The 21,919-nt window shown below is 38.2% G+C and overlaps 1 protein-coding gene across 2 annotated transcripts; it reads left to right on the top strand.

The window, feature by feature from the left end:
• Nucleotides 1-4,529: 4,529 nt before the first annotated feature.
• Nucleotides 4,530-21,493, top strand: AGA (aspartylglucosaminidase). Of its 2 annotated transcripts, XM_063402171.1 has the most exons (9): nucleotides 4,531-4,722; nucleotides 6,570-6,723; nucleotides 7,879-7,991; nucleotides 10,579-10,691; nucleotides 11,488-11,599; nucleotides 13,560-13,635; nucleotides 14,353-14,460; nucleotides 16,462-16,595; nucleotides 17,411-21,493. In XM_063402171.1, the coding sequence occupies exons 1-9, from the start codon at nucleotides 4,578-4,580 to the stop codon at nucleotides 17,509-17,511; spliced, it is 1,056 nt and encodes a 351-aa protein (XP_063258241.1). In that variant the 5' UTR covers nucleotides 4,531-4,577; the 3' UTR covers nucleotides 17,512-21,493. The 2 variants fall into 2 exon arrangements, with proteins under 2 accessions (XP_063258242.1, XP_063258241.1); XM_063402172.1 differs by lacking the exons at nucleotides 16,462-16,595; nucleotides 17,411-21,493 and adding an exon at nucleotides 16,616-17,385 and having other exon boundaries at nucleotides 4,530-4,722.
• The last annotated feature ends 426 nt before the right edge of the window (nucleotides 21,494-21,919 follow it).

Below are 21,919 nucleotides of genomic sequence, written 5' to 3' on the forward strand. Positions count from 1 at the left end.
GAGACATGGAAGTCAGTATTGGAACGCATGGAAAAAACACAGAATGATAGTGTGATAGTTAGTGATATTAGTCCTAACAAAGACTACAAATAAACACTTTGCAGAAAGCACTATGCAGAGACAACACACAGTTTTCTTTTCAAAGATGGGGCTTAGGCATTGTAAATTACCTCCTAAAGCAATTACTTATTGCTATGGTCTAACCATGAAAATATCAGTGTTGCATGTGTTGATATACACTCTAGTATTAGATAACCCTAACTCAGTGAGAATCCTGGTTAAAAATCTTAGTAGGCATATTCAAACCATTTGAAACAGATACAGACATCATAGGTTGGCATATCCCTGTATTAATATTTGTATAATACAAGTTTGTGGTCAGCTTCCTTCCAACACTGAAAACTTTAAATATGCTCATTTACCAATGTCAAGACAACTTTCAGACTTGGGTGAAGCAAACACCCAAGTAACCATCTGGATGTCCAAGAAGTTTATTATTGTCATGGATAACATTTATGATGACATCAGAAAGTTAGAAAGAGTTGTAATAAAAAAACAATTTCAAAAGTCTACCGTGGTCCATTAAATGTTTCATATGACAACTTTATTACAGCAGTGGTCCAGTACAGCAATTACAAAAAGGATATACACTACCTATAATTTGTTTTGAGAAAGAATGCAACAACAGACCGAAATGATACTATAGGACCATATTATTCTGTGACATGACATAAGAATAATTATTTTGAGGTTACAAAGGGAAAAAAAAGAAACTACTATAGCTTACAATTTGATTTTTAAAAAAAAGGAGTGGTAACAAGAGGAAATTTAGCAATGGAAGCATTGCTACTACTTTTTAGTTGTTATTGATAGCAGTTTGGTTTTTATAATTAGCAGCTGTATTTTTTCCTCATTATCCATTTTAATGCTTATTAACATATTGCCAAAGACCAGAGAGTCCTAAGGTAGCACACATCAGTCCTATCTGTTGTAAAAACTTATAATGGAATGACAACTCATACCCAAAAGACCTGACAGTAGAAGTGGAAGAGTACATGTAATACATAGAAAAAAGATTGTTACGGAAGACATGAAAACATGTCTTCCACATGGGAGGCAGAGGTCTGAATAATCATGTGATTCAAATTTTATACACTTTGACAGATCACACACTGATGATGAGTTTCATGGGGGATTCAGGTGAGGATAACTAAGTGGCTTTGAAAATGTTCACACATAGCTCATCCCAAGCTTGAGAAAAGGCATAAGGGTCTTTCATAGTAGATTTAGTAGATTTGAGAGGTAGTTGATGGAGACATTCATTTCAAATAAATCTGTTCATTCTTTCCAGTGTTGTTGTGAATGAGTGAACATATGTATTATAAGCCAAAAAAGGATTGGAAGAGGAAAAAAAAAAAAGAATTTCAAAACCCAGTAATACAGTGCTTCTACAAATCTACTCAAAAGAGAAAACCACAACACACAGCTATTTAAAAATATATTTTAATTAGTAAGTGCTAATCAAACTTGATTACTTCTATTAAGGAAATTATTCTCATATTTGTTTTTCATGTGTTTATGTTAGTATTAGAAAATGTAACTAAAATGAAGATAAAAATGTAAACAAATTATATAACTCTCCACACTATATAGCTACAAAACTTAATTAGCTTTCAAAGCACACTTACAGAAAATTTGAGAAAGCAAAAAGGAGCTAGACATGCATTTTTTTTAACAGACGGTGCTAGATTAGGTCACACAGATATAATTGAGTTCAGAATTTGGCCACTGTAGAGCAGACCCTCTCAGTGAAAAAGGTGAATTTCCTCCTGTGTTTTTCATTAATTACTCAGTGCCATCCAGTCAGTGTTATCTGCTGTAGATCCTCTCAGTAATCCCTTATCCATACAAGTCTTTCTCTAGAATATTCTTTCAATATTATACATTTGAACAAAAAATTCTCCTTGTAGAAACATTGATTTGCTTTTTAGCAGCAGAGACAAAAGCTTATTAGCATCACCACCGATATAAAACAACAAGTAATTTTTAAGAAAATACAAAGAATTTTTAAATCCCAAGACCAACTTTAAAATACTTCATGTGAGAGACAGAACATAAATCAACAGCCCATAGATGCAGCCGAACAGACTTGCAGAGTTGTTTTGGACAGACACTGCTCAAATTCTCCTTAGCTTTCAGCATGTAGAAAGAGAATTTTTATTGACCTTGCTTTTGGTTTTATACAGTGTATCTGAAAGAAGTGTTTGTTTTGTTTGTTCACACACAGAGTATAAAAATATATTAAATAGCATTGTATACTGTAAAGCATGGATTCAAGATTACATTTATTTTTAGCAAGAAGTCATTCACATTTGAGTGCCAGTTAAAAAGCATGCAACAGAAATGAAACCAACTGAATTTCTGCATGGGCCTCAAAGCATAAAGTTATGCTGTTTCAAGTCATACAAAACATTCTCTCCACAGCTGTGCAGGCTCAGCCTGCAGATGAAACCATCATAGTCAATACTTTTACTTGAATGACACCCATATTAAAGTGGTTTTCTTTCATAACGATCCATTTTATCCCACTAAAAGAAAACTGTATTTGAAAAATATCATTAATGTATCCACTTCATGAATGTGTTGGATTATATTTTTCTTTTTACTTATTACTGAATTTATTTCCTGAAAATATTTTGCTTTATTTCCCTTCATCTGATATTAATTTGGATCTGTGTTTTGGCCTATCTCCCTTGCCTAACAGCTTTACACAGAAATATGTGACAAAAATAAGAATTGTAACAGCAGAAGAAAATCAGCTAATAGCATTTACCTGAGTAAACATTTTTCTAGATTACTTATTATTTTGCTTTTGGGAAATGGCTGAAACCAAGGCCATACTATCACTGAAGTCAAACGCAATACTGTATTTTATTATTTTGCAACTTCTGTTTTAAGGATAATATATTTCTTTTGTGGCAATCATTTAATTCAAAAGGCTGTAGAACATTTTATTACAATAAAAGTAACATTGTTTTGGGCTTCTTAAACCTGCTTGGATGCACACAATTTATATATGCCTATAAACCTCAGGTTGTCACACATGAGGTCCAAGTATCTCCTCTTAGTAAAATACAAGACCAACAACATTGCTGCTAAAGTGTCATTGAGTTTGGCCCATTATATATTGAAAAGAAGTAACGAGGACAAGCCAAAAGAGTATTTGAAAAAAAAAATAGTAGATTTTATATCCACATAGAAACAAAAGTCACCTTTTTTCATGTTGTTCAGATATAATAGCTGGTTGATGATCAGCAGCTCCTTGAACCAAATCAGCCCTGAACACAAGCCAGTGAACTGCACTTACAGCAGGTAAGCCTTTGGACCTGGGAACCATCAAGAGTGCTACAGCAACAAGTCAAATGGCTTTAAACTATTGCTAATTTTTTATCATGAAAAGCTTGAATGGCAGGGGCAGAACAAAGAAGTTACTTTTTATATGTTTTATGATTTGTGCAAAGCAAGGATTCTCACAATTTTTCTCTAAATTATTTGGCTTAGTAGGTCCCAGAACATGCCCTTTGCAGAAATGTCTCTGTGCCATAAGGCACGTTTGACAAAGACATCCATGTTAGCACATGAAGATGCTGCACGTGGATCTCATGAGCTCAGGGGGAGATTGCTCCCACCCTGCAGCCCACACCACCACAGCTCAGCTCCCACACTCCAGCACCACTGGCAATTCCATCGGCAGGCGGGGGCTCTGCACAAGCAGGCTGGCTGTAACACATACCCAGACTCAGTAAAAAAGCTGCATCAAAAGCAGCATGGGCAGCAGGTCGAGGGAGGTGATTCTGCCCCGCTAATCTGCTCTGGTGAGATCCCACCTCAGGTACTGCATCCAGACCTCTGGGAGCCCAACACAGGAAGCAGATCGACCTGGTGGAGCAAGGCCACACCAGGCTGATCAGAAGGATGGAGCACCTCTCCTGTGAGGAAAAGCTGAGATAATTGGAGTTGTTCTGCCTGGAAAAGAGAAGGCTTCAGGGTGACCGGAGTACCTGAAGGGAACTTAAATGGAAAGATGAGGCAAGACTATTGGCAACAAGAGGAATGGATTCAAATTGAAAGAGAGTAGGTTTAGATTACATATTAGGAAAGAATTCATTACTGTGAGGGTGGTGAGTGACTGGAACAGGCTGCTCAGGGAAGCTGTGCATGCCTCATTCCTGGAAGTTCGAGACCAGGTTGGATGGGGCTCTGAACAATGTCGTCTACTGGAATGTGGTCCTTGCCTACGGCAGGGGGGTTGGAACCAGGTGATCTTTAAGGTCCCTTCCCACCCACATTATTCTATGATTCTGTGAAATACAAATTGTATTTCAACTGGACCTTTCGGCGTGGACCTTTGCCGAGGGTTTAGCTTTCTCGTGCCACGACCCCGTTTCCGGAGACTGCAGAGCCCGACGCGGGCCCGCGGGCAGCGCCGCCTCGGCCGGGCCGTGCGCGCCTGCGCCGCCGGAGCCGCCTGGTTGGAGGCGGCGGAGCGGGGCCGGGCCGGGCCGGGCCGGGCGGCGATGGCGGCGGGACGCGGCGGGTGCCGGCTGGGGGTGGCGGTCGTGCTCCTCTTGCTCGCTGTGCTGAGGTCGGCGGGCTCCACCTCGGATGCCGCTCTGCCTGTAGTCATCAACACCTGGGCGTTTAGGACTGCCGCAGAGACAGGTGTCCGAGTGGGGCGGGTGGGGCGGTGCTGTGCCGCGCCCTCAGTGCCCCTCGGGAGCGCCCTCTTGCTGAGGGGCCGCCGGGCGGACCTGGGTGTTGGTGCTGCGTAAGGAAAAATGTCTCTCTGAGGCGAGGCTGGGCTGCTGTGCGGCCAGAAGGAGCGGGCTGTGCCCCGGCTGCCAAGCGGCGCTGGCTGCGGAGGGCCCGGCCGTGCTCCCCGCGCTGCCCCGCCCCGGCTCAGAGCAGCCCCGCTGCCCGCGGAGAGGCGGCCGGAGGGGCCTCGGCCGGCTTGGAAAGGGTTACCCTTCCTACGAGAAGGGCCGAGCCCCGGAGCTTGCCCTTGCTTCTCTCTGCCGCTGGGAGCCTTCAAGCAGATGGTTTCACTTTTCACGTTGGGAAATAACGCTAAAAAAACCCTACCAAAACCTACAAAAACTAGAGAGGGTAGTGATGAACTGCGGAAAAGCTAGATCAAAGACATGCTTTTGCTAATAATGTGGTTTGCACTCTCGTGCAGTTTTTTTTTAAGGTGAGGTTTTTTTGATATTCCTTCTTGACCCTCAAAGAATTAGGTAGTTATTACTTTGAAGCTCTGTTTTTTTTGTTACGTGTTATTGACTGTCAAAGAAGGCTTTCCTATGGCAACACATATTACCTGGGAATAGTAATTTTAAAAGACTTGCAGATTATTTTATTACAGCCGTATTGTAAATATACCCTTACTACAGAACCCTTGCTTGTGAAACGAGTTACCAATAAAGCCTTGTAATGGTCAGAAGTGAAATACACGCATGAAAATTGCAAGGCCCTTGCTTTGCAGCTTCTGAAAGTCTGTGCTAAGACTACTCATGACAATAAAGGTAATAGGAATCAGAGAATACTCCTCACACTAAAGTTTGTTATAAAAGCAGGCATATGTGGAGTTGGATGCATGGTGTTTATTTAAGTCTCACTTTTTCCCTGCTGCAGGTAACTTCATGTAGTTGGCATGCAGCATCCTGGACGATGAGGCTTCTTGTGAGGTGGTTTACTTTGGCAAAAAGAGCTGGCCTGTGTGCAAGTGCTGCCTCCCCTGTGCTGGGTCTGTCAGGGGACAGAGCGCCATAGCCAGCACAAATAGGAGTAAGCAGGACTGTCATTGATTGTCAGTGGCAGCAAGCTCGAGCACCTCTTGCCTGAGGTCCATCCTTGTGAAATCTCCTGCGTGCAATGCCTTCAGGCTCAGTGTATTCAAGTCATGTTGTTTGACACGTCTGTAATGTCTTACAAAGCTGCACCATGATCTAGATCCTGAGGAATAGAAGACCAAGGGTTGAACGGAAGAATGTGGAGACATAGTTTCCTATGTATAATTTTCACTTTGCTTTTTTGCTTACATAGTTACTGATGTAGGTTTATACCTTTTTATTCTGCAGTTGGACACTTAATATTCTCATATGAAGCTTTTGAGGGCAGCTCTTTTTTTGGCTTTTTTTTTTTTTTGGGTTGAAAGATGTCTTTTTCCTCTTTCTTCTCCCAGAAGAAAGCTTTAAACAAGTGGTGATAAAGTAATGATTGATTCTGGGCAGAGAATAGGATTTGATATAGAGAATTTGTGATAATTTTTAATAAATAATACCTCAGTCAGAAGAAAAGCTCTGTTTCTCAGTTAGAAATACTAACCAGGTATGCAAGAAAAAGAATATTTAGAAAAGTGATGGTTTACATTCTTTTGGCTATATTTTGACTTTGTAATTTATAGTTTACTGATTTTCATCCACTTACCTAGTGCACCTGCATCATGTCCATCTTTAGACAGCAGTGGAAACTTTTTCCTAGTGACATTTAATTACTTGTGTTGATTACAGCCTGGAAGGTATTGGAGTCGGGAGGTTCAGAGCTGGATGCAGTTGAGAGAGGCTGTGGTCAGTGTGAAATCGATCAGTGCGATGGGAGCGTGGGATACGGAGGAAGCCCAGATGAAAGTGGAGAAACAACCCTGGATGCAATGATTATGGATGGGTAAGGAAACTGTATGGAGAAAAGAATGATCTCTGCTGTTATAAACGACTCAGACCCTGAGTGGGAATGAGTTATTAAAGTTTTATTGAGAACAATAAAAAAGTTCACAAAGCAAAAGGGACAGGGCTTGGGAGTGTGTTCCCAGAGTCTCATCCACGAGATGGTGGCAGTGCCTTTTATACCCCTGGTGTTGAATCACCTTGATGCATATTTGTTTTGATATTACTTAGTCTCAGTCCATGTCACTCTCCTCAGCACCAGCGCAGTTTCCTCACTGTGGTCCTCAGGGGCATCACTAGATGAAGTTCTGCTCCTTTTAAGATCGTGTCTCAAAGGTTTGGTTAGCATCAGTCCATCCAGTGTAAACTCACAAAGCCACGCCACAACACTCAAAGCCATCCTCGCGAAAACCAGCCTCACACCTTGGCCACTGCAACAACATCAACCACTCCACAACACGTGTCACTATCTCAATATTGACATCATAATATTTAATCAACAATACAATTAATAATATAATATTCATATAATACCCAGCGAAAGCCAACTTCCATTAACGTGTTTCGCACACCTGCCATTTTTAGCACACTTAAGAATCATTGTAAGATCTTGTTGCATTGGGGCTGACTATGGGACAAGCTTGTGGAACAAGGAAAAATACCATACCTGATTGTTGAAGAGTAGGAAATGACTCTTCACTTGTAGAGTATTAATCCAGTTCTAGGTATAGCAGTTGAAACAGATGGTTTGTAGCATTGGTAGCTTTCCCTTTTCATTCAGTCCATAAATATTTCACTTTTGGAGCAATTGTCTTCAATAATTTATTTGCTGTTTAAAGCTGTCCTGATTAGAAAGTAATTGCAAGTGTGTAGTTTATTTTAGGAATTTATGTAATAAAACAGTTACTCTACTGAAAATATTACTGTGATTGAAGTATTGTTTCTTGAGCAACATCTCCGTGCCTGTGAAAGGAAACAATATATGTAGTAATTCTTTTCCTGCTGATGTGCTGCCATCTGTCTGTGGCATAGAACAATTAAAGCATTATGTTAAAGAAGAAAGTTTTTTGATTTAGATGAGAACAGATTTTGTCTAGTAAAAAATGTGCAATTATCCTTGTCGTTTTAATAAGCTTTAAATATTCCTTATTTCCAGCAACACCATGGAAGTTGGGGCCGTTGCGGATCTCAGGCATGTGAAAAATGCAATTGGTGTAGCACGAAAGGTCATTCAATACACTAAGCATACACTGCTAGTGGGAGAGTCAGGTAATTACTCCTTTGACTGTTTCCAAGTCAAACCCTCAACTCAAAACACTTCCTAATTAAATTGCCATGTTTTCATCTTGGTGATATAGGTGGAAGAATCCTTGGCAATCAAATCAGTCTACTCAAATAGTTCGAAAGTGTTTATTCTTTCATTCTGTGTCTATGAAATAGGTTTATTTTTAGAAGGAAAAAATAGTTTTATGGATTTTTTTTCATCATCTGAACTGCAAATATTGACTGTTAATCCCAAGGCTTTGCTAATATCACTGATATCCAAGTTACCAAAGATGGTTTATTAAAAAACACTGTAGAAACTGTTAGATGTAAATGTTGCATTTAAAACTATGAAGTAACTTCTTGTAATGAATGGCAGAATTAATAGACACTAGAGTTAAATTCTAATATTTTGGTATATATTGAATATGGTTAGTGTATTTCATAGTTTAAAAGTATTAATGAGAACCTAAATGTAAAAACGCTCATTAAGGCTGTACTCCCAGGCACAACAAAAGAGCAATAGCAAATTGGAGGCTTAGCTGAGCTTTTTAAATACAGGCTGCTGCTGATAGAATAGTACCAGTTTCAAAAAGAGATGTTCATTCCCTGGAGGTATGTGAGTGGTGAACAAATTTTGTGGCTTTTAAGAAGCCTGCTCTGAGCCTGTACCTGCTTAGAAAGAGAGAGATAAGTGTGGAAAATGACATCTGAGCATTAATAGTGATTCAGGTGCACTTTGAAATGAACAGATAAAATATTCTTGAAGGAATTAGCATGTACAGAAGTAAGTGCATGAGCAAATTTTTGATGGAGTAAGATGGAACAATTTTTGGAGGTGAGGATACAATTTGACTGATGGTTTGAACAGAGAAACCTGTAGATTCTATTTAATTTAAGGCAATTGACCATGATTATGAGTGGTTTTTCCAAGAGATACTTCACATGCAGTGCAGAAAAAGAAATTGGTCAGGTATTAAATGGAGGGAGAAATACTCCTAATACTCATTTGCCCCTCATTGCTAGTTACCATAGAATTTTTAAATTTTAATCAGGAGAATGAGCAGAAAGGATAAGGAAAATGAAGAAATAGAAGGGCTAAAGTGCTGATTTAAAGTACATCTTCCAACCTAAGAAGATCACTCTTTGCCTAATGGAGGCATGTTTGTTATGCTGAGCCCTTTCTCATCTCCCAGTGATGGCTTGCTCAGAATAAAATGTGTAGCAGTAATGGCAAAGAAAGATGTGAAAGCTGAAGATTTATCTAAGTAAAGGATTTGAAATGGTGTTTAATGTTAATGAATTAATGAAAGCAGTGGATAAATTGCGAAAGAGTGTTTGTTTGAAGAAATGTATTTTTTGTGGGAATTGGAACTTGAATAAGAGAAACTCTGGATGTCTTCACCAGATGAAGATGAGTAAAAAGAAAACCCATTTGAACCTTCAAACTGGCATTTGAGAGAGCAAAGTTTATTTTCAAAATAGAAATACTTGCCTTACAGAAAAGATAGCTAGAACAGTAAAAACCTTTTCATATAAATGCATATAATCTCTGCAGGCATTTTTTATTCAAGATGCAAAATTAGAAACTCTGCTGCCTGGAATAGAAACAATGTTTCAAAAAATATAAAAGAATTCCTCACAAACATACACAAGCACAATTTTATCTTACAACAAAAACCAAGCAAAAAAACCCTGAATTCTGCCTGTTTGTTCTATAAGTGAGAAAATATTTATTTAATTGAAGCTGTCAGGTTTCTTTTCCTCTGAGCGCTAATGCTTTCCTTTTGTCAGTTTTTAAGAAAAACATAGAAAAGCAGTCCAGAAATAATTGAAGGCCTCTCTTAATTCTTGGGCTGGATAAGTTTGTTCAGCTATGTGTTTCAGTGATATTATTACCAAGGATTGATAATATAAATTCAAGCATCTCAACCCAGCAACAGTGTCTGTTACTGGGTAATGTCAAAGGTATCTACTAAAATTTGAAGGAAGTGTTGATCTTTTTTCTTTTCCCTGTGCCAAATGATAAGTCATTCTTAGAAGTGTAGCTTTCTTTCATTGCTTGTGTTGGTATTTCTTTTGCTCTCTTGCCTGTACTGTATTAAATATTTTCAAAACAAGGAAGCAGTCACTTTTAAAGCTGCAAAGAGTGTGATGTAAGCTGGTGGATTGCTTTCTTCAAGTATCAGTTTTAATGGCAAATGTTGTGCTACTCTGTTATTTATATTTGGTAAAAAACCTTGGTTTTTTAAGGAAAATATACTTATACTTGTATGACTTATTTCTGTGACCTGCACAGTCTAGGCCATTCTTGCTCTACACTCTTAGTTGTGTCCAGTTGATTAACAGAGTTGAATTTGTTTCCTTCATGGGAAAACTTTTATGTCACTGCCTGTGAAGCAAGAGCTGGCTACTGCAGTTGTACATCCTTCTAATGGCTGATACTGCTCCCTGAAGATGTATTTCTCATCTCCAGAAAGGATGTAGAATTTCTTGATTTCTAAAAAGAATGTAACATGAATGCATTATCATAAAACCCATAAAAGAGTGAATAAATCAGTGTTTCTTTTTTATTTTGCTCTTGCTTTTCAAGCTTCCCTGTTTGCTGTAAGAATGGGGTTTCCATATGAAGATCTAACTACCCAGAAATCCCTTTCGCTGTATTCAGAGTGGCTGAATCAAAGCTGTCAGCCAAACTACTGGAAGGTACAGTGCAGTGACGGCAGTGAAGCGGGGACTTAGAAAATCAGTGGTGCAGCATTGCCTCTTCCTTTCAGCTTATATTGAATTTATGCTTTGCATGTGAAGAAAAAAAAGTTTTGCTTATTAGTCAGAAAAAACTTGATATTACTAAGTACTTGCTAGACTTGGGAGTGTATGTGTCTAGTTATTATTTCTTAGATCCTGCTGCCTTTGTCCTTGCTGCAGTAGTGTTTGGGTGTGGGAGGTTTTTTTTGAGTTCTTAACTGGGACAGGACTTACCAAAATAAACAAAGCAGTCCATGTATTTTTTGATGCATGTATAAATTTCTGGAAGAAAACCTTAAAGTAGTAATTCAGGTCTTTAAATAGTTAGTTGAGAGGCTTTATGCAGACCTATGAATACATCAGGTTAGTACAGATGTCCATTAAACTTGCCTGTTGTGGTGAGCTTGGCTTGTTGTTTGAATGAGGATTTTTTTTTTTTTTTGCTTTGGGTGTTACAGATTTCTACATGTTTATACAGTGGTTTGGGGGTTTTTTGACCAGTCAGTTGAGCAAAAGAGAGTCTTTAATTTGAACAACGTAACTTTTCAAAGACAGTCTTTTTACTGTATAATACCAGAAATCAGTCATTATTCATTATGCAAAACAATTTGTGGGATCCTAGTACGTCTCTGTGGTTTAAATACTGGGCATCTAATGCCCTGATGGTAGATTATAGGTATTGATTGGAGTGTTTTTTTAATTTATCTGTATTGAATGTGTTATATTATTCATGCAAATCACAAACTAATTACAGAATGTAGTGCCAGACTCTTCAACATCCTGTGGACCATATAAACGGCGTGAAGAAGTAACTTATCAAGAACAGACCAGCTCACAAAGAAGTGTTCGTAACCATGATACTATAGGTAACAACTTCTGGGAGCTCTGATGCTGGTCTTTTTTTCTGTCGTTCCTCTAATGGTTAAATCATACTTATTTAAAGCAAAGTATTTCATATAGGAATTATTTCCTGTTTATAGTGGTTTCAAGATTCTGTTACTTGCATGTTAGGATGGAGTGCCTAAATGCAGAATTTGTTTTTGTTTTTTTTCCAGTTCACTGGCTGCACAGACACTTGCTTTGTTTTTTGCCATTAACTCTTGTTCATTGCCCTGCTGCTTTTCCACAGATACCTTGGCATAATTGTTTGGGCAACTGTGGATGCTTAGAAAACTGACTAAGTTAAGAATAATTATCTTGATTATGGTGTGGTGTCAGACCAACTTAAAAGGCCTTGCAGTGGTAGAAGAAATGAGTATACCATTAGTCCTGTTGCCAGCTAAAAGCAGTGTTTGTCACACTCCTTAAGCTTATAAAATAAAGTTTGCTTTCATTTTTTCTTCTATTTTGGCTTTTTTCTAAGTCAGTAGATTTCTACAGAAACTAACATTAAAACAGGTTAGCAGTAGTAGTCTCAAAAACTTCTAAGAGTTTACTGATTGAGGACTGTTAATTGCTAAGCCTATAAGTTGATTAATGAGCAGATCAGACAAAGGACTAGAGCATGTACAGATTCATGTCTTTCAAATCTTTATACTTTGTAGTCTTGAAGCTTGCACTTTTTGGTATAGTTTGGATTTTTCTCAGTTTAGCAATCCAGAACTTTTTGTCTGATGGTCTTTACAATATCATGAATTAACAAGTTGTTTCAAGTGTGAATCTTTCTTCTCTGTTTCTAGTTCATCCTGCTAATAATCAATTAATAGTCTGCAAAAGTCAGGCAACCTGCAAATTTCTTAAGTTGGTATCTAGCTTACTTGGGTAATTCAGTAAGTGCTGGAAAACTTAGAAACAGTGGAGTGTCAGGAGAGAGGAATCTGCTAAATACAATTCAAGAATTGATCTATCATTAAATAGTCCTAAGCTGTTTTGTAGTAAATGATCGTATTTTCTATTAATATTTTACGTTTTCCCACCCCTTTGTTTTACCCCATGAAATATCTCTGTGAGTAGCACATTTTGAGAAGAGTCTTCAATCAGCATGCATTTAGGACATTGGTAGGAACTGATGCCCTTCCAGTCTTTTTGCAGAGGCCATTTGGTCTGTGCCTCTACGTTTTCAGCTCCTACTGGTCAGGAAACTTTTCTATGAAGAAAATACTGCTTAGTGAAGTCAGAGAAACAGAATTCAGCTCATCAAATTCTGCTTCTTGGCGCTCAGGTTGTACTGGAATTTTATGCTAGCAGCAATTCATGCCCTCTCCTGCTCTGTGGAGGTAACGTCTTGTTTTGTGGAGAAGCAACTGATCCCAAGTCCAGTTCCAAGTGACAATCTAAACCTCATTAGTATGAGGCAGTGGCTTTCTTACCAGCACAAAATTAGCAAGGGGTAGGCTCATCCCTACATTTGGTTTTCTGTCATGTAATTCTGGTTACTTTGGTAGGGAGGATGTCATCTTCTGCCAAGTGTAAGCTCAGGCTTCTGACTTTTTTTTTTAAATTTCCTTCAAGTACCATTTATACTTTCTAAACTTTGTTGTTCTGATGGTATTGGTGCTTGATTTGGGGACACCAGGTACTCTCTACTGGTTAACAAAGGTGTGTATCAGGAGGCCGTGGCTGCATGGGCAGCAGTAACACATAGCTCTGAACAGTGTGGCAGTCTCCGTTTCACACTCTTTTTTTGAGGTCTTATAATAGACCATAAAGATTTTCAAATTTTTTTTAAAAATAACTTGTTTTCCTAAAGAGTACAACTCTTGTATTTCAGAACATCAGTAATTAGATTAGTCTGGGCGTTGTGGTTCTGTTTGATAGCGTAGCACCAACTAAACAAATATGTTAGTAGTGTTTCTGAATATGTTTTGTCCCTGTTGAAAATCTTAGGTATGGTTGTAATTGGTGTGAGTGGAACCGTTGCTTCTGGGACATCTACTAATGGTGCAATCCACAAACTTCCAGGGTTAGTATCTCTGATTTAAAAAATAAAGCTTTTTTCCCTGTCTTGTTTCCTATGCTAAACTTGTCATTGGGGTTTAAAGTATTAACCTTTAGATCACAAAATGGCTTTGCTTTTTTTTTGTGCACTTGCCATAAATCCTGATATTGAGAAACTGATTCAGTTGCAAGACTACGTGTGTTTATTTGAGGGAATGCTTGTTTTTCAGCTTGCTTAATTCACCATATGAAGACACCAACAACTGGCACAGTTGTGAGACAACTTGTAAGGCAAAGCACCAGAGACAAATAAGCAGTTTAGAGAGGCGCACAGTCTCCTAAGAAATGTACATAAAATCAGAGCCTCAGGCTTGTGTTTTGTCTTTGAGATACTTGGTCTACATAGTTAGGATTATTGTCTGTCAACCAAGTCAGACAACTTCTGGATTTAGCAACAAGTTATTGAACATATTAATGTCCCCAGCTGCCTACTGTTGCCCACAGGCTAAACCTCACTGGCTTAACTATAGTCAGTATAATGCCAGACTGTTATGCACTGAAGGTGGATTAAGCCTCAGGTCAGTCAGGTTATCACAGTTCACTTTACAGGTAGTTTTAAGACAAGATTTTTGACTGCAGTGGATTGACCTCTTGTTCTGTTCTCCTGTGGGTTTAGTGCTAAGTCAGCTGGAGGCAGTAAGGCTGACAAAGTTTGGTTTTTATTTTCTGTTGTTCACTACAGCCGTGTTGGAGATTCTCCGATAGCTGGAGCGGGATCCTACGCGGATAGTACAGCTGGAGGAGCTGCAGCCACTGGGGATGGAGACATCATGATGCGCTTCTTACCCAGGTTTGTCCTTAGGGCAGACTTTGCTAGAGTTCTGCTGAAAAATGTGGACTCAGCAAATGAAAAAAACTGATTAAAAATATGGTCTTACTTAGTCATTGCTGAAGTGGGAGAAAAGGAAGGAGTGGAAGGGAAAAGAACAGTAGCAGAACCAAGTTACCCTTATGATCTGGTTCAAAAGAAGGAACTTAAATGTCCTGATGACAGATCCCTTAATACTGCCAAGCTGTGAGCAAACAGGCAGTGGGTAATATTTCCAATCTGTAGTTCTGCTAAAAAGCTAGCTTTCTTCTCCAAAGCATTTCGTTGTGTGGAAAAGTGTCATAAATTGTAGAAAGGATGAGGTGTGGGTCTCAGCTCCCTCAGAAAGTATCACTGCAGCAATCCTCTGTAATTGCATGCAATCTGAAACAGAAAGAGGTGTTTTAGTGTTGTCACTGTGGTTGCATAAACTGTGTAAGATAAGACTCTCCTCAGTCTCAGCAGGAATCAATTATGGAAGTCAATGCTGAACATAATGGGCACTGATGCTTGAAGGATAATATAGAAGTGGCCTTCATTTTGCTCAGGCAATATTTCTGAAACTCTAGCAGCCAAGAAAGCCTGCTAGCTGTTACATATTTACAGATCTTGTCAGTGAATATCAAGCTGTTCTGAGTCAGTCTTTCAAATACAAGGCAGTTGACAACTTCATGAATTATCTATCTTGTCATACGAGATACCAAGATAAGTCATGAGTTGATCTCCACGATAAGGTTAGTCAGTAGAAGCTTAGATTGCACTTAAACAGCTTGAAGTGTTTCATGTTGGCACCAGTGGGTTAACTGCCAGACTAGGTGGTTAATTACTGGTTCCTTACAGATAAAGATTTTTACTAATTCTGTGATATTTAGATATTCCCACGTGAAAACAAAGACAAGAATTAACTTCCTTAAAGTGAAGGAAGTGTCAAATAAAGGGCAAAATTGCTAATATTTTCTCTATGCCTTCCTTGAGATGGTAGCTTCTTGTTGAGTTTTTGATCAGTGAAATACAGCTTTGTATTCAGATAGTTATCTTTAGATAACTTGAACCTATTTGATTGTTAGAAGAAATCAAAGATAATAGGAAGTCTCAAAATGCAAGAGTTGTTCTTTTCTGTGGTACTTTGATAACATCTGTAATTAATGCAATCTATAGATGTCTTAGTGTAACAGGTTGGTGTTGGTATATGCATCTTTCATCACAGTGAAAAAATGTTGCTTGTAAATTATGCCATGAGTTATCATTTAATCTTGAGGTTCTGAAAGAAGACGGCAACATAAGTAATTTTTTACCTCAGGACATTTTGGAAGTGCAACTGGTTCATCTCAAGCAATTCCTTTAGATATAAAGGATATTAATTTTGATTACTCATAGGATAAGGGGGTTTTAATCACTTTGCAAAAAGTTTGAAAGTGGTTCAAAGTCCTGATCATGGTACCTTCATATTCTTAAAATAAAGAAAATGTGTCAATTGTGATGTTTTCAGACACTTAATTTTTTTCTGAAAGATTTTTTTAATGCTTACTGATCTCAATAATTTATCAGTCATGTAATATTTAGTTTTCCTCAAAAAATTATCTTGACATTAGTCTTTCTGAAAACTAGCAATTACTTCCAATGTCTAATGTCAATCATGTAATGAGAAACAAAAGCCGCTAAGTCTTCTAAGCCACTGCGCCTTACAGTTCTTTAACTGATCTTTTGCTTAGCCTCTTCTACTGCAAATGATCAGAGTTCTCTCTTGGCTTGGCCTGCCGTAGAATGATACATGGTATAGATGTCATTTTGTAGTCCCTTTTACTGGTTTTTAACTGTTTTTTATGTAGAATTTGAGTAATAATTGCCAATATGAAATTGGCCTAAAAATTATTTATCATGTGTTTCCGTTATTCAAAGAAACCAGGGTCGCTTCTGTGGTATTTTAAATTATATAACCCAAGTATGGCTAATTTTCTGAGTATGGGGTTGGCTTTTTTTTAGTTATCAAGCTGTGGAATATATGAGGATGGGAACAGATCCAACAGTAGCCTGTCAGAAAGTTATTTCCAGAATCCAGAAGTATGCTCCAAAGTTCTTTGGTGCTATCATTTGTGCCAATACAACTGGAAGTTATGGTATGTATTTTGTTTTGTAGACAAAGGTGCTTGACCCTAACTAGGTCACAGATATACAAAACTGACTGTAGATTTAAAAGAAGTCTTTAATTATTCTTTGAAGACTGCAGCAGTACTGGCCATTCACAGTATGGAATGCTGGTGGGCAGGGCAGTTGTGTCCTAGTGCAGACTGGAGATAATTTGTGTGTTTTGATGTCTTAGACTTTCACAAAATTTATGGAAGTTGTAGCAAAACTCAAAAATATTTACAACCTTCATTTGTTTTCCTGGGCTGTATACGATAAATTCAAAGGTTTTTTAAAAAAGACTGCTTTGCCTTCCCTAGATATGGCATAAGGCAGGGAGAATATGCATGTTAAGCATAGCTTCAAAGTGATCTAAGAGTAGTCATTGTGCCAGGCATCTCATTAGTGAACTCTTAGATCAGTAGGAAGTACAATTTGCTAATCAGTGTGGATTATTTAGTTAGACTGCTTTGCTTATTCTTTGATCTCTTACTTCCTATAGTTCTGTGTTTAAGAGATTAGTGTGGAAGGAACTCATTAAATTAATCAGGATTGAAAGAGAGAGAGATTTTCCTGACTTGTGTTACTGTTTTGAATTGTAGTATAAGGGCATGAATTGTGCTACAGCAGTACTGTATTTTAACTTAAAAGTTGAATACTTTAAGATGTCTTGGGTTAAGCAGATTGTGAAAGAATAATTATACCACTGTAGTAGAATTAATAACTGGATCTTTAGATGATAAAATACAATGACAGAGACACTAATCCCAGATGTAGCAAATTAGATTTTTTTTTCTTTTTTTCCTAGGTGCTGCATGTAATAAAATTCCAGGATTCACTCAGTTTCACTTCATGGTTTCAAGCCCTTTGCTAAGTCGACCAACTGAGCAAGTAGTAGACTGCATTTAATTACTTTTGTCCTATTAGCATCTCAACTTAGAAGAGGACAGTGCCAAGTTCCACCAGTTATTACTTCTTAAAATGATTGTTTCTAGCATTCAATGGCTATTATGATCTACTTGTTTTCCTAAGAACTGAATTGCCAGAAATGATAAATAGTAACCAAGTGAACAGGCCCTTTGCCTTGCCATTTAAAAATGTATTTGTCAGACATCTGGAATAATGAGCTGGAAGTGGAACTATGACACAACACATAAAATTTATGTTGAGAATATTTAATTGTCTTTCTAAGATTTAGTCCAGATTTTCTTTTCTCTTGAAAAGAGAATTTTATGAAAATGCTGACACACAAGGAAAGGGACTTGAGGAGCAGTGGAGACTGTTTCAAAGCTTTAATGAAGAGATAAAAAGGCCTTATGGACCATTCTAACTTGTTCCACAACAGCTGAGAATGCATATGAATAGAGAGTACATGCAAGCATCCCTGGTAGTACAAACCTTCAGGGAATTTTGGTTGACTGACTGGATGTGAAGCCAATTGGAAGTCATCCTGTCACCAGTTTTTTGTAGTGCAAGTTAAGTTATGAACCATAATCAAGGTGATTTCCTTGTCAGTAATACGCTGTGCACTCAGCTGTCCTACAGCACATTAACCTCTGCAAAGGAGCAGTTGAATGACTAGAGCGTGACAGTTACCTGCAGCTTTGGTTTTGGTCACTTTCTGTGTCTAGAGACACCAGGATTCATTTGTAATAGAACTTCAGCATCATGAGGATTATTCCACAGGTATTTGAAGATATATTTGATCATTTTCTTAAGCTGGTGACCTGCTGATAATTTGATGGAATCTTTGCTAAATTTGAGCCAGGAAATGGCAAAAGAGGGCAGCGAGTAAAAAGAGTGTGTCTTGTCATTTTATAATTATTCCCTGTCTACTTAAATCATTGGGTAATAAAACACACCTTAATGTATTTGTAAAGTTGTTTAGATGCTTGTGTACTATGCCTTAGATTGATTGTTGCTTTCTGTTTCAAGCTGGTATCTCTAAAACCTGGGAATAAACCATTCAAACTAGAATGGCTGTCTTTAATGGCCTGCTATTGAACTTCATCCAACAGAGTGATTTACTCACTTCCGTCACTGGATCCTCAGAGCATGTTGTAGCAATACTCACTGCAGGCCACAGAAAGCTTCTTTGAGAGAAACTCCTACTGAACACATCTCTCATGGCTTAAGATGAGTTTTCTGCCTGTGCTACCTACAGTTCCTCTGCCATGGCTGCTCTATCTTCAGATAACTTGAGCAGTCAAGTGCAAATAGATTAATAAAACCCTGGTAGTTGCTACTTGGAAGATTGCATTGTAGATTATGAACGTAGAAGGTTCAGTACTGGGAGCTGAATGGTAATGTCTCAAATTGCTGCAGCTGAATCCTCCAGGATTCATTTCTGAAAGAGATCTGGGAACATCCATAGCTTGCTTTCTAGAGTGCTTATGTCACTCTGTACTAGCTAGCCTATGCCAGGAGAGCTTATGAGTGCCCTATAACAGGGTACCTTGAACTCACCATTACAGTGCTAACTTCCTACATAGTCAGCTTATCTGTGTTGCTTTACAGCGGCTGAATGTGAGCCAGCTGTGCCCAGGTGGCCAAGAAGGCAATGGCATCCTGGCCTGTACCAGCAACAGTGTGGCCAGCAGGAGCAGGGCAGGGGTTGTCCCTGCGTACTTGACACTGCTGAAACTACACTTTGAGTGCTGTATCCAGTTCTGGTCCCCTCCCAACACAGGGGACATTGAGAGTCTGGAGTGAGTCCAGAGAAGGAACGGAGCTGGTGAAGAGTCCGGGACACAAGTCTTGTAAGGAGTGGCTGAGGGAGTTGGGGTTGTTTAGCCTGGAGACAAGGAGGCTCACGGGAGACCCTATTGCTCCCTACAACTGCCTGAAGGGAGGGTGTAGCCAGGTTGGAGGCAGGCTCTTTACCCACACAACCGGTGACAGGACAAGGGGAAATGGCCTCAAGTTGTGCCAAGGGAAGTTCAGGCTGGATATCAGGAGGGTAGTCAAGCATAGGAATCGGCTGCCCAGGGAGATGGTGGAGTCACTGCCTCTGGAAGTGTTCCATAAAAGACTGGACATGGCACTTTGTGTTATAGTTTTATTGGCATGGTGATGGGAGGTTGGACTTGGTGATCCTGGAGATCTTTTCCAACCTTATTGATTCTATTATTCTGTGAAAATTACTCATCTCCATGAGACATAGAAACTAATACATGAGGTTTGATAATGTGGGTTGCTTTGTGGTGAAGCATTAGTTATAAATTAAAGGGTTAGTTTGTGTAAATTATTTTGATATATTACTAATTTGGCAGTACATTAAATCATAATATTAAGAATGTACCATTTGATGTTATGGACAGAATTCAGAATTAGAAAAATAACATACTTGATACTTTGCCTTAAAATTTCTTTAAAGCTTGTTAATGGTGTTCTGTTAAGCTTAGGAAAGAGTATCAAGTACAAACTGTCAAAAGTACGCAAAAATTACGACAATTTCTGTTGGGGTTGCAAAAAAGTATTTTACTGTTTTCGATTTCAGTTTTTACTATCCAATTTTTACAACACAGAATGTGAGGATTTGTGATTTAGTGGTTCAATTGAATGCATCTGTCTTTAGAGCTCTGTGGTTTTTTTAAGTTCATTAGCTTCTTTATAGCCTTTTTTTTCTTTTTCTAAAGACAGAAAAAGAATCTTTGCTCAACAGTCTGACTAAAAGTGAACTATGCTCTGTTTTTGCATGGCATCAAATTGTTCCTTAATAAAGCAATCTATGTGTACCCTAGCAATGTTTCATATGCACTTACTGAACTTCCCTGTCATTTCACCATTTGTAGGTTACCACTGAAACATGTTCTTTCATTTGTAACTGCCTCAGTCAGGAATAATTCAGAGTTTTAGAGAATTCGAGATTGATTTTTAGATGGAATCTGCAATACTTTTTAAACTGAAGTGAATCTGTCAGCATTTGTTGTTTGAATTTATCACATGACTGTTGTAACTCATTAACTGTGCTGTTCATTCTTGTTTTGAAACACAGAACGTGTGCAGGATTTCTGTGCCATTATCTATAGTCTGTGTGCATGAAGAAACATCATGTTAAATTTACTCCAGCTCTAATATAGAGCAGGTATGTTATATATTAAGCACTGAAGTACAAATCTTTTCACTGGAGGGTCTGTTCATTCTTTTACATAAATTCTGTTAAATTTACAGCAAAAACTGAAATGTTCATGGAGCAGAAATGACTGAATCTCGATTTTGTGACTGTTATCATTATTGTTTAAGCTGCTGAGTCAGAAGCAAATATTTATGTTTGTGCATTTAACAGCCTTAGCTGTGTTTTCATTTCCTTTTTCCCCTGACAGTTGGAATCAACGTAAGTAAATACAGCTGCTGGTGCAATGCTCTCTTGGTGTGATTAGCACATATCTTTACAGTGACAGATGGTGGTCTGTGAAATAAAAGGACCAGCAACTTCAAAGGCTGCCAGTTCAGGGAATCCCTGCTGCTGGTGACTTTTTTTTTCTTTTTGCTAATAAGATAGAGAAAAAACTTGACAAGAAGTTTTTTATTATACTTTTTCCAGGTAGAGCTTTACAAAAGCAATTGTATTGTAAATGCCATAAGGTTTTATTGGTTAGAAATGGTGATTTTGGTGCTCTGCATAAAAGAAAAACTGTTGTGTTAGATGAACAGGAAGTTTCATGTTTTCACCCTTTGCATACTTGCCGGACAGACTCTGAATTACATTTTGAACCTAATTCTGTTTGTTGCTATGTTATGATTTTGATTGCTGGTGTTTTGTAATTATATTGAAAGCAGTGGACTTTGCCACTTAAATGTAGTTTGAAGTTGGGTTGCATTTTATACTTCTAATTTCTAAACATTTACCATTTAAAGATCAGAGAAATAAATTCAATTTAGTGAGAAATCCTGTGGCCTTGTTTTATTTGAATATTCTTATGTACAGATGGGAAGACCCAAACTTGTTATTTTTTCCAGTACAAGTATAGAAAGATTGTTATAGACCTAACCCTACCAAACAGGAGAAAGACTTTTCCCCCTATAATCAGAAGAATCCCAGTGGTGTTTTTCCTGTTCTGCCATTAATGGCACTTTGTGTTTTCTTCAGATCTGTAATTTGTCAGTTTATAAATGTTTTCTTTATAGTAATTTTTCTTTCTTTATAGTCAGAAGACCTGTCATAACAGCTTTCTTGACACATTCTGGCTATACCCATCCAGGTTCAGCTGTTGCTAATTTTATTTTGGAAGTGTACTTCACGCGTGATGTAGGCTGTGTCGTATAATTTTGTCGTGTAGTATTTGGCAGGGAGGATTCAGTTCTATATGATATG

The sequence above is a fragment of the Prinia subflava genome, chromosome 7, assembly GCF_021018805.1.
Source record: "Prinia subflava isolate CZ2003 ecotype Zambia chromosome 7, Cam_Psub_1.2, whole genome shotgun sequence".
Lineage (NCBI taxonomy): Eukaryota > Metazoa > Chordata > Aves > Passeriformes > Cisticolidae > Prinia > Prinia subflava.

What these genes read in the sequence shown, in the direction of transcription:
- AGA (XM_063402171.1), top strand. Translation starts at nt 4,578, where the DNA reads ATGGCGGCGGGACGCGGCGGGTGCCGGCTGGGGGTGGCGGTCGTGCTC. An exon ending in ACTGCTAGTGGGAGAGTCAG is followed by an intron (nt 7,992 to 10,578) that starts GTAATTACTCCT and finishes TTGCTTTTCAAG; the next exon opens with CTTCCCTGTTTGCTGTAAGA. An exon ending in TCGTAACCATGATACTATAG is followed by an intron (nt 11,600 to 13,559) that starts GTAACAACTTCT and finishes TGAAAATCTTAG; the next exon opens with GTATGGTTGTAATTGGTGTG.